This window comes from Euprymna scolopes, chromosome 46 (genome assembly GCF_053919585.1).
Source record: "Euprymna scolopes isolate OS-2025 chromosome 46, ASM5391958v1, whole genome shotgun sequence".
Lineage (NCBI taxonomy): Eukaryota > Metazoa > Mollusca > Cephalopoda > Sepiida > Sepiolidae > Euprymna > Euprymna scolopes.
In genome coordinates, this window is record NC_136527.1 from 99,933,614 (window position 1) to 99,946,461 (window position 12,848).

General features: G+C 31.9%; 1 protein-coding gene across 19 annotated transcripts in view; it reads left to right on the plus strand.

The window, feature by feature from the left end:
• The window catches only part of LOC145270654 (RIMS-binding protein 2-like), a 1,565,000-nt gene that overhangs the window by 1,521,555 nt on the left and 30,597 nt on the right, over window positions 1-12,848 (plus strand). For all 19 annotated transcript variants that reach the window (XM_080126270.1, XM_080126275.1, XM_080126269.1 and 16 more), the window contains 2 exons: window positions 11,153-11,264; window positions 12,059-12,537. In XM_080126270.1, coding sequence (XP_079982396.1) covers window positions 11,153-11,264; window positions 12,059-12,537 — 591 coding nt within the window. The remainder of the gene's footprint in view (window positions 1-11,152; window positions 11,265-12,058; window positions 12,538-12,848) is intronic.

Consider the following 12,848-nt stretch of genomic DNA (forward strand, 5'->3'; position numbering starts at 1 on the left):
GTTGTAAATTAAAGTGTGAAAAAAAAAGTGCGACGTTAACTATTGCCCCACCGCGAGATGCTAACGGAAACACGTTTGAATTTATTTAATTACTTGGATTTAGCAGTTGCCCGTTTTAATGAGTTAATGAGGTCAAGTTTGACTGCGTGATTTCATTTACTGCTGAACGCTTTCCCCCCCCCCAAGATGTTATAGGAAAAAAACTTACCCACATGTGGCGAGCAACAAATGTTGAATATTTATCTTCCCGAAATCGAGCAAATTAAATAGACAGGCGAGCTTCGTTGTTAACTGTGAGATATTACGATTTATATGTGATATAAAAAGTTTTAAAAAGTTGTGAAGCGACCGACCGCTTCTCTGAAAAAAGCCTTTTGTAGACACACAGAAAAAGTGAACACACACACACATACATACATACGTACATACATTTTCGCTTTTATATTTATAGACTAGCCGGGGGAGGGGTACCCGGCATTGCCCGAGTGTTTGAAGGTGTGTGTGGTTTTAGGTAAATCAAAATACCCGGGTGTTTGTGTCGGGGGGGGGGTAAAATAAAAAAAAGTTTTGGTCGGTAAGTATGAAGGATTGAACCCAGACCCTTGAAGTTGGAAATGAAAGTGAAAAAAAATGTCCGACGTTAACCACTGGGTCACCACAGAATAGTAACGGAAACGTGATTGAATTTATTTAAGTATTAAAACTTGGCAGGTGCCCGTACTTAATGAGGTCAACTTTCACTGCGGGGCAGTATTTTATTTACTGCGGGGCAGGATATTTTATTTTCTTTTTTGTTTCCCAAAGATGTTGTGGGGAAAACCAGCTCCCCATAAAAAGAGGATTGTCCAAATTGAATAGCAATTGTCTGATATAAGGAGAAACTCCACATTGATCAAAGCTGATTGCTTTCGGACGTTTCCGGAAAAATGCCGCCAGAATTAGTTTCGCTTTTATTCTACGAAAAAGCTTAATGCACATGCGGCGATCGAAAAATGTTGAATATTTATCTTTTCAAAGTCGAGCAAATTAAATAGACAGGCGACCTCCGTTGTTAACTCGTAGATATTATGATTTATATGTGATATAAAAAGTTTTAAGAAGTTGTGAGCCGACCAACCGCTTCTTGGAAAAAAGTCTTTTACAGACATACACAAAAAGCGAACATACATACATACACACATTTTCGCTTTTATATTTATAGATATAGATAACTATATAGTAAAAATTTGCCAGCCAGTATAAGTATCTTGAAATGATTGAAAAATATAGGATAAACAGCCAAACTGTTTTAAAACACGCTAAGATGCAAATAAAAAATAATTTTATTTTCTTTAATTTTTCAAGTTTGGATAAAAAAGAGTAAAAAAGATCTAAACAACCAAAAAATATTAGAAATATTAAAATCCAAAATTAATTATTTTGTTGTTGGGGGGGGGGAGACCAGCTCCCCATAAAAAGGGGATTGTCCAAATTGAATAGCAATTGTCTGATTGTTTTTGGACGTTTCCGGAAAAATGCCGCCAGAATTAGTGTCGCTTTTATTATATAAAAAAGCACATGCGGCAATCGAAAAATATTGAATATTTATTTTTTCAAAGTCGAGCAAATTAAATAGACAGGCGACCTCCGTTGTTAACTCGTAGATATTATCATTTTGACGTGATATAAAAAGTTTTAAGAAAAAGTGAGTCGACTGATCACTTCCCGAAAAAAAAGCCTTTTTCGGACATACACAAAAAGCCAACATACATACATTGTCACATTATTTAAAAAGCCATTCTTAACATGGGGAGGGGAGGGTGTTTTGTACCTATTCTATACTCTAACCTTACAATTCATATTATATGATATTCATAAATGACCTCCCTGATAAAATTGTTTCGGAGATGGGTGTATTTGCCGATGACACCACTCTCTATAAAAGATATGAGGGGAAAACAAATGAATACATATCCAAGGAAATGGCAGAAACACTAGAGGATGATCTCCAATCCGTAGTGGAATGGGGACAAAAATGGTTGGTCACATTTAATGCTGCTAAGACTAAGCTTGTTTCCTTCAATAACTACAAGAAACCTTCTCTGCCACCAATAGCAATGGCCAAGAACACATTACCTGAAAGTACTTCTTTTAAACTCCTCGGCCTAACGTTTACAGGGAATATGAACTGGAATAGATACATTGAGAGCATTGCCAAGGCTGCTGCAAGGAAGGTTGGCTCCCTCTACCGTGCTAGAAAACTACTTATGCCTGACAGTATCCTATACCTCTATAAGGCAACCATTCGCCCATGTATGGAGTACTGTTGTCACATCTGGGCTGGTGCATCTGCTTCTTGTCTCTCGCTCCTGGACAGGGTTCAAAAGAGAGTCGCCAACCTGATAGGTCCTGAACTGTCATCTAGGCTTCAGCCTCTGTCCCATCGACGAGATGTTGCATCCCTCTGCCTGTTCTACAAATACTTCAATGGTGAATGCTCTGACGAACTGCAAACACTTGTACCTCCCCGACGTAACTACCCCCGACAAACCCGACAAGCTACTAAGTCTCATCCCTTTACAGTAGAGATCCCTAGGTGCAAGAAAGCCTTTTACTCCAATAGTTTCTTCCCCAGAACTGCGGGTCTTTGGAACTCCCTTCCGGGATTCTGCTTTCCCAACTGCAATGATATGCAGAAGTTCAAGTGTAATGTTAACAAACATCTTTCTACTCATCTCCCTTCATAATGACCCCACTAATTAAGTCCCTGATAGTAGCCCCCTGCTTCAAAGTGGCACTGTGCCTTGTTTGGGGTGAAAATTGAATAAAAAAAAAATACAAAAAAAAAATTTCAAAAAAAAAAAATACATACATACGCACATTTTCACTTTTATAGTTATAGAAGATAAAACCAAATACAATTTTTCAAGGCCAATCTGAATTTAAAAAAAAAAAGGCCAAATTCGATAAATTTGGCCTTTAAAAAAAAGGCTAATTTGACAACTTTGGAGTAACTTGGAATTTAGAAATCTATTTTATTAATAACTAGCACTTCAGCCCGGTGTTGCCCGGGTGTTTGGAGTGGTATGTTGAACAAAAAAAAAAGTGGTCAAATTTTTAAAACTTTGACCCCTATTATGATCCCTTAACATTTATTGTTTTGGGCTCAAATCAAGTTATTAAGTTAGATCTATGTCCAAGGAACCTATATCTAAAATTTCAAGTGTTTAGACCCAAAATTGTCGGAAGAGTTTGGTAGGGTTCTCAAAGGGAAAATCGTTGAACTTTGACCCCTTAACAAATTTCTGGCCAAAAACCGATCACAAAGATTTTCCCAAATCTCAGGGCCCTGTCGGTGGGGCATTAGAATACGCCGACTGCCCCCCTGCAGAGGGTAAAAGTCCCTCAATGGGGGTCCTGGATATGACCTTAAACTATATCCAGTGGTGTGGCCCCAGCTTGTGGGCTTTGGGGAGTGTGGAGCCACCCTTTAATTACCATTGCTCCCAGGTCCACTCTGACCCGGAGTGGTAGTACCTGTTAGGGTCCCAACTATGGGTTAAATAGAAACCGACGTGAAAACAACAAATATATTCTATTAAAAAATTTTTCTTCAAAATCTTTGGATTCGGCATTAAATAACCCGAAAAGGGTTGATATGCCGTAAGACAAAAACAACCAACCAACCAACCAACCAAATCTCAGTACCCTGTATATCAAATTTCGAGTCTGCAGACTTAAAATTGACAGTTATTGCCTAGGAAAATCTACACACACACTCACACACACACACACTCACTTTTATAGATATATAGATTCATACTAGCGGAACTTGTGGAAATTCCACAGGGGACTCTTTCATATGTTAATATATTGATGTTGGCATTCTGTGGATGTTCAGCATAAATTGAGATGCCCTGATATTATTGTACCTATTTACTATGCCTCCCCATGGGACAGAGTTAGACACCAGGGTCGTTTTTTAACGTGGAGAAAAGGTACAAAAATAAAAATTGTCTCAGTCGTGAAGGATTTCTTCTCCACTGACAGAGAACAAGAAATGGAAGTGCAGCATCTGAAGAACAGATACTACACTTTGATCTTGACCAAATTATTGTAGCTCTTTTGATAAACTGTAAAAGTATTTGTCTAAGCTAGCAGGGACGCCTGGCGTAGCCCGGTCATAAAGTACGCTTAAATATGATATTTTAATTCTTGCAGATTGCGTATATCATTATTAAAGAATTAATGTTCTACCGATTTTTATATATTCTAAAGTTGCGATTTCAAAAATGAAGAAATATATCTATATGACTTGGGTTCATCAGCTTGAATCAAAACCGAAACCAAAACTTATGAAGAAAAAAAAAAAAAGTTTCTTCAGCTATAGTCGAAACCAAAACCAAAGCTTATGAATAATTCGTGATAAAATTATGCATAAAAAAAAATAGATGACACGAGTGCCAGCAGTTATAATCGAAACCGAAACCAAAACTTATGAAGAATTCTTTGTAAAATTATTTATTACAAGAAATAGAAGATCATAACAATTAAACGACAGTCACTCGGAAGAAAAAGGATGCAAGTGTGACACACAAAATAACACACAGTTTAATTTTAGTGTTTTTCGTAATTTGTGGATATGTGGAGTTTCGACATGACAATTAAGTAGATTCCATTCATTTGAATTGAAAGTTAATATTTCGATTTTCTTAACCATTTTTTTTGTATCTTGATTGAAATTAAAATTTTATTTTTGCTTTGATTTGTTTTTTTGCATGGGTAAAGCTTCATGATTATTGTGTATGGCTTGTTTTTCTTTGTACGGAATTTCTTTTTTTGCTTTGATGAATTAAAAATAATTTCTTTTTTTACTTTGATAAATTAAAAATAATTTCTTTTTTTACTGTTATGAATTAAAAATAATTTCCTTTTTTACTTTGATAAATTAAAAATAATTTCTTTTTTTATGAATTAAAAATAATTTCTTCTTTTACTTTGATAAATTAAAAATAATTTTATTTTTACTTTGATAAATTAAAAATAATTTCTTTTTTTTATGAATTAAAAATAATTTCTTTTTTTACTTTTATAAATTAAAAATAATTTCTTTTTTTTGCTTTGATAAATTAAAAATAATTTCTTCTTTTACTTTGATAAATTAAAAATAATTTCTTTTTTATGAATTAAAAATAATTTCTTTTTTTACTTTGATAAATTAAAAATAATTTCTTTTACTTTGATAAATTAAAAATAATTTCTTTTTATGAATTAAAAATAATTTCTTTTTTACTTTGATAAATTAAAAATAATTTCTTTTTTTGCTTTGATGAATTAAAAATAATTTCTTTTTTTACTTTGATAAATTAAAAATAATTTTTTTTTTACTTTGATAAATTAAAAATAATTTCTTCTTTTACTTTGATAAATTAAAAATAATTTTATTTTTACTTTGATGAATTAAAAATAATTTTTTTTTTGCTTTGATAAATTAAAAATAATTTCTTTTTTACTTTGATAATTAAAAATAATTTCTTTTTTTACTTTGATAAATTAAAAATAATTTCTTTTTTTACTTATATAAATTAAAAATAATTTCTTTTTTTACTTTGATAAATTAAAAATAATTTCTTTTTTTACTTTGATAAATTAAAAATAATTTCTTTTTTTACTTTGATAAATTAAAAATAATTTCTTTTTTTACTTTGATAAATTAAAAATAATTTCTTTTTTTACTTTTATGAATTAAAAATAATTTCTTTTTTTGCTTTGATGAATTAAAAATAATTTCTTCTTTTACTTTGATAAATCAAAAATAATTTCTTTTTTTATGAATTAAAAATAATTTCTTTTTTTACTTTTATAAATTAAAAATAATTGTTTTTTTTTTGTTTTTTTACTTTAATACCTTTATTTTTGTAATTTTTTAATCATTTGTTTATAATTTAAATAATTGTTTTTTTACCACTTTTGAAAAATTTTATTTTTTATTTTTACCCTTATAATTTATTTTGTTAAATTTTATAATTTTATTTAAATTTTATTTTTATATTTGATATTTAATATTTTTTTACTTTTTTAAATTTAAATAATTTTTAAGTACTTCAAAAAAATTTATTTTATTTTATTTAAATGTTTTACCTTCATAATTTTATATATAAATTATATATAATATATAATATATATAAATAATTTTTAATTTGATATCTTATTTGCATTTTGATCATTTTTATAAACTTTATACATTCATAAAAAATCTGTTTTTTTTTTGTTCTTTATACAAATGTATACATTCATAAAGATTCTTTGTTTTTTTTTGTTCTTTGCACTGAATCACACCACAAACACAAAAAAGGTGTATATATTTTTTAATGTTATTTTTATTTTTACCTTTATAATTTATTTTTTAAATTTTATATATATATTTTTTTTAATTTTATAATTTTATTTTTTTTTAATTTTATGATTTTATTTTTGTTTTTAATATCTTTTTACTTTTAAAATTAAATGAACATAGGTAATATTCTTTTTTTGGTTCTTTGCACTGAATCATAAAAAAAAGGTGTACATATATTTTTAAAATTTTATTTTTACCCTTATAATTCATTTTTTTTTAATTTTATAATTAATTTTTTTAAATTTTATAATTTATCTTTTTAAATTTTATAATTTATCTTTTTAAATTTTATAATTTATCTTTTTAAATTTTATAATTTATCTTTTTAAATTTTATAATTAATTTTTTTTAATTTTATAATTAATTTTTTTTAATTTTATAATTAATCTTTTTAAATTTTATAATTAATCTTTTTAAATTTTATAATTAATTTTTTTAAATTTTATAATTAATTTTTTTAAATTTTATAATTTATCTTTTTAAATTTTATAATTTATCTTTTTAAATTTTATGATTTTATTATTTTTTAATTTTTTTGTTTTTTACATAGGCATCACCACTTATCAAGGCCAAGAGGCCACTCGAGGATGAGGGTTAAAGAGTGTACAGTAGACAATTGGACAATATAGTAATCGATAGTAATGGAAATTCGGTAAATTTGTTAACTTAAGTGGAACGGCTCATCAAAAACTTGTTTACATTCGACTTGAAGACAATTATAATGTAGTCAGCTGGATAGCAGGAAAACGGAAGACAATTTCCACAGGCGTGCAGTTCTAAGAAAGAAGCTTTGCTCATGGTATCTACGTTTAGGTTTAGGCACAGATAAAGAGTGGGGGGATTATTGATAGTGTTATCTGCTAAACGGGTGTTTCTTGTGTATTAATTTTATTTTTGTACGTAATATTCTTTTACTTATATAATTTAAATGAACATACGTAATATTTTCTTTTTGTTTTCTTTCGTTTCTTCGCACTGAATCATACCACTATAAAAAAAAAAAAAAATGATTTTTTTTTTTTTTTTTTTTTTGAATAATCTGATATTCAGAATTGAATACTAAGACTATGGAGGCAGAAGGTACAAAAAATTCCAACTCTATATAATGCAAACATAGAATTCAGTAAAAATAAAATCATTATCCTGTTTTGATATTTTAAAGTGTTGCAAGTGTCCTCAATTCACCAGGCAACATCTCACCCTTGCTGCCCGTGCAGTCCAATCCATAGAGTTGAGACCAATCATGTTCCAAGCGTCCTAGATTCTGGGATGAGCAACCCCAGGTTTTCTTAGATCTTCCATAAACTCTTTTTTTACTCACGTTGATCTCCAACAAGGCATATCACCACTTATCAAGGCCCAGAAGCCACTCAGGAATAAGGGTTATTGTAAGTACAGTACGTTAGTGTGGATATTTAAAGTATCTACTTAAGGGGGCGTTGTTTACGTTGGACTTGAAGACATCCAAGTTGTAGTCAGGAGGGAAGCAGGCAGACGGAACAGAGTTCCACAGGCGTGCAGTTCTAAGAAAGAAGCTTTGTTCATGGAATCTACGTTTTGATTTAGGCACAGATAAAGAGTGGGGAAACTTTTTGACAGTGGATTCAGCTAGACGGGTGTTTTTTGTAAAAGATTGGCGAGGGTGGGGGGGCAGAGATTGGAGTTCAGACGAGCACCTGCCATGGAAATAACGATAAAGCTACTATTTAGGATCATGCCTAAGAAAGCTCAACAAGATGTTGGTTCACATTACATTTAAACTTTTGCATATCGGTACAGTCGGAGAAGCAGGTAGTAGGAATGGAATTCCAAAGTCTAGCTATTCGAAGGAAGAATCTACTAGAGTAGAAAGCTTTCTGGCATTTAAGGGCCTCAACAGTGAAGGGGTGAGATTTTGTTGCTAAGCGGGTTTATCAGGGATATATATGCCGAGGGGGCACAAGTGCAACGAGTTCATCAGAACACATTCTACTAAAATACTTGTAAAACAAGCACAGAGATGCAAAACTGCAGCGATGGGACAGGGGTTGAAGCTTAGTTGACAGAGTGGGACCTATTAGATTGAAAAATCTTTTTGGATCCTATCCAAAAGGAAGAGGCTAGATGCACCAGTCGCGATGTTGCAACAATATTCCATGCATGGGCGAATGGTGGCCTTGTAGAGATACAGGGTACTCTCAGGTGTGAGTAGTTTTTCTAGCATGATAGAGGGAGCCCACCTTCTTAGCAACAGCCTGATGCTGCATGGTTGATAGAAGTCTTTTGCTATCAAACATCCACTTGATCAGGACGCAGTTGTTGCATGGAAGTCGTTGCAAATCAGAAGCACTTGAGGCCCATGTTTCACTTCTACGGTTTTTAATACATATTTTTTTTAAGAGGAATAGGTAGTTTGCTTGAAGCATTGCTGATAAATATAAAATATGAGAGATTGGAAAAGTCAAGAGCAATGCAGAAGGCTGAATTTTTTTTTTTTTTTTTTTACATGGTGGTCACCACTTATCAAGGCCCGGAAGCCACTCAGGGATAAGGGTTATATTGGATAAATGAAAAGAAAACAAAAACAAACAGATGAGATTGTATTAAGATAACGGTAGACAAATTTTTTTTCTATTTATTTATTTTTTTTTTATGTAATTATTTTTATTTTTTAGATTTACTTTTATTTATTTTTTAATTATTCATTATTTATTCATTTATTTTTTTTATATAATTATTTTTATTTTTATATTTACTTTATTTTTTTATTTATTTATTTTTTTTATGTAATTATTTTGATTTTTTATATTTACTTTTATTTATTTTTTATTTATTTATATTTTATTTATTTATTTATCTATTTTTTATTTATTTATTATTTATTCATTTATTTTTTATTCATTTTATATATATTTTTTTTTGTTTAGAGTTGATACGAGTGATGTTCCAAGCAGTCAAGTCACTTTGGTCTTCCACGCACCCTTGTACTAGTGGTATCCATGCATGTTATTACGTGGATGTAAAGCATATCACACTGTACATTGTCAAACATTCTAAAACATTGAGCACTGTTGAAGGGATTTTTTTCTCTAGGATCAAATTAAAACGATTTCTGTTTCTCTGCTTCCACACACGTCAAATGTCGCATGTTTGTTACTGAAATTTTTACAAACTTCTGCGTCTGACCTTTACTCCTGACCTGAAATGGAAAACTTAGATCAAATTTGTTGCCAAGCTTACCAGAAAAATAGTGACGTCACTCTACCGCCCCAGAAACTATCTTTCAACGCAATCCTTTAGTTGTATGAGAGCCAGATAAGTCCTAAAACAGAGTACTGTTGCCATTTCTGGGCGGGAGCTGTTCGGAGCACCCTATCCTGCTTTTACAAAGTTACAAACCGGTTTCGAAATCTAGTTGGTGATGCCCTTTTATTCTTTCCTGCAACCTCTTTCCTAGAAGAGACATTCCGAGCCGGTCCTGGATATGACCTAAAACTATATCCAGTGGTGAGGCCCCAGCTTGCGGGCTTTGGGGAGTGTGGAGCCACCCTTTAATTACCATTGCTCCCAGGTCCACTCTGACCCAGAGTGGTAGTACCTGTTAGGGTCCCAACTATGGGTTGAATAGAAACCTAGTTGAAAACAACAAATATATTCTATTAAAAACATTTTTCTTCAAAATCTTTGGATTCGGCATTAAATAACCCGAAAAGGGTTGATATGCCGTAAAACAACCAACCAACCCAACCCATTGCGAGCCTGGCTCTGCTCTATCACTACTTTCATGGTAAGTGCTCGTCTGAGCTTCAATCAATGATCCTCCCTTGCCAAACTTTCACAAAAACATTCGTCTAGCTACAACAACTGCCAAGTTTCCCCCATTTCTGCATTTGTTCCTAAATCTAAAAGCAAATTCCACAAACAAAGATCCCTTCCTAGAACTGCCCGCCTGTGGAACTCTGTTCACCTGGCCTGCTTTCTAGCTGACTACATTATGGTCATCCTCAAGTTCAATGTAAACAACTTCTTGTTGAGCTGTCCCACCCCCTTAAATAATTAATTTCTACCCCATTCCCACTACCAGCTACTAATACGCTGTTGTCTCAGTGACTACCGTACAGTCATTAACTCTTATCCTCGTGTGGCCTTCTGGCCTTGATAAATGGTGACTCCTTTGTAAAATAAAATTGAAAAAGTGCAATATTATTAGAATTTTTTTTTTTTTATTACATTTTCACCCCAAACAAGGCACATTGCCACTTTGTTGTAGGGGGCTACTATCAGGGGCATAAGCATCAGGGGTACTGTGTAGGGAGTTGGGCAGCAAGATGTCGGTTCACGTTGCACTTGAACTTCTGCATGTCAGTACAGTCGGGGAAGCAAGAACCCGGAAGGGAATTCCAAAGTCTAGCTTTTTGGGGAAGAAACTACTGGAGTAGAAGGCTCTCTTGCATCTAGGGATCTCTACTGTGAAGGGGTGGGATTTAGCTGCTTGTCGGGTTTGTTTACGTCGAGGGGGCACAAGTGCTTGCAGTTCGTCAGAGCATTCAGCACTTGGAGAATTTATGAATATTGAACTATTTAAAAACACAAGTAAAACATAATAAGCAACTTTTTTATGGTGATGTGGTTATAAAGTGGTCATTGTTTTGTTGACAATTCTTTTTAAAAAAAAAACATTTTTGAAAAAGAAAAAATTATTTTTTATTTTTTTTCATATAAGATATTTGTGTGCGTGTGATTAAGCCATGTAAATTGTTATATCTAAAACAGAAAAAGATTTTCTTCCCTGTCCAGGTTCCGCCTGATAGATCCCCATATCGATCACCCATCAGAAGGCCTTCGAATAAGTCTAACGAAAAGAGCGAGAACAGGGTTGCTCAGCATGGAATGCCCATTCCGCAGATAGGTAAGCACTTTTTTTTTTTTGTTTTGTTAAAAATTAACTCTGAAATTAAAAAAAAAAAAATTTTTTTAATTTTTTTTTTTTTTGTTAAAAATTGACTCTGTAATTTTTTAAAAAAAGTTAATTTAATATTTTTTTTCCGTTTCGTTAGGAAGACAGTTAAAAATTAACTCTGAAATTAAAAAAAAAAAATTTTTTTTTTGTTTCGTTAAAAATTGACTATGTAATTTAAAAAAAAAATTAATTTAATATTTTTTTTCGTTTCGTTAGTAAGACAGTTAAAAATTAACTCAGAAATTAAAAAAAAAAAAATTTTCTTTTTGTTTGCTTAAAAATTGACTCTGTAATTTAAAAAAAAAAGTTAATTTAATTTTTTTTTTTCGTTTCGTTTGTAAGACAGTTAAAAATTAACTCTGAAATTAAAAAAAAAAATATTTTTTTTTGTTTTGTTAAAAATTGACTATGTAATTTAAAAAAAAAATTAATTTAATATTTTTTTTTCGTTTCGTTAGTAAGACAGTTAAAAATTAACTCTGAAATTTAAAAAAAATTTAATTTTTCTTTTTTTTTTTTTTTTCGAGTCTGAAACCATTTTTCTTTGTTTTCTTCATTGAAAGACAAAGGTTAAAAATCGACTCTGTCAGAGGTTAGGCTGACATGTATCAGAAGCAGTGCTTTCCTGATGGCTGCATCATGGTCATCTTCAAATTTAATGTCAAAAAACACTTACAAACCGTGCTACTAATTCACATGGTACCATATTTATATAGTTCCATTTTCCTTTTTATCCATTCCAGAAATAACGCGAGATAGCAGCACTGAACGAGGCAATTCGCTTGAAGACGAAGATTTCAATCTACAAAAACACAAGACATCAACAGAAGATAAAGGCAAGATTATCACCCGTAAAAAGTCGGATGCGACGGGCGCAGAAAATTACCGACCGCCAAACAATAATCCGGTGCCGAAGCCAGAACCAGTTGTAGACGAGTTTCCTGGAAACCCGTCTGAGCCCTGGCGGACAATGATAACCCCGGACCGTGTGTCCAGCTCTCCCAGTCTAGCCAAGGCCAGGTCGCATGCTGTCGTGGCCTTGAATTCGGATCCGTACTACGAGGATGCTGAGGACAATTTGCAGCGGCGGATCCGGGTGGTGATGGATCCGGATCCGATGCGTCTTTTTGTGGCTTTGTTTGATTATGACCCAGCGGTCATGTCTCCGAATGCGGATGCGTGCGACGCAGAACTTCCATTCCGGGAGGGACAAGTTATAAAGGTTTGTCAGGTTTTTCTTTTGAATTGTAAATATTTGTTTCACAAATATGTAATTCTGAATAACGCATTACGCGTTTGTTTAGCAAGAAACCAAAAGAGTAAATATGTGCTACGCGTTTGTTTAGTATTATGAATAAGCAAGAAACCAAAAGAGTAAATAAAACCAATCAACTGCGAGGTTATAAAAAAATGAAATATTTATTTTTACAAAAACATTTAAATAACATTTACAAATAAACACATTTTTATTCATACTGATAAAACAAGACTTGAACGTTAATAGTCTACTAGCATGACCTGTTAACCAGCGTT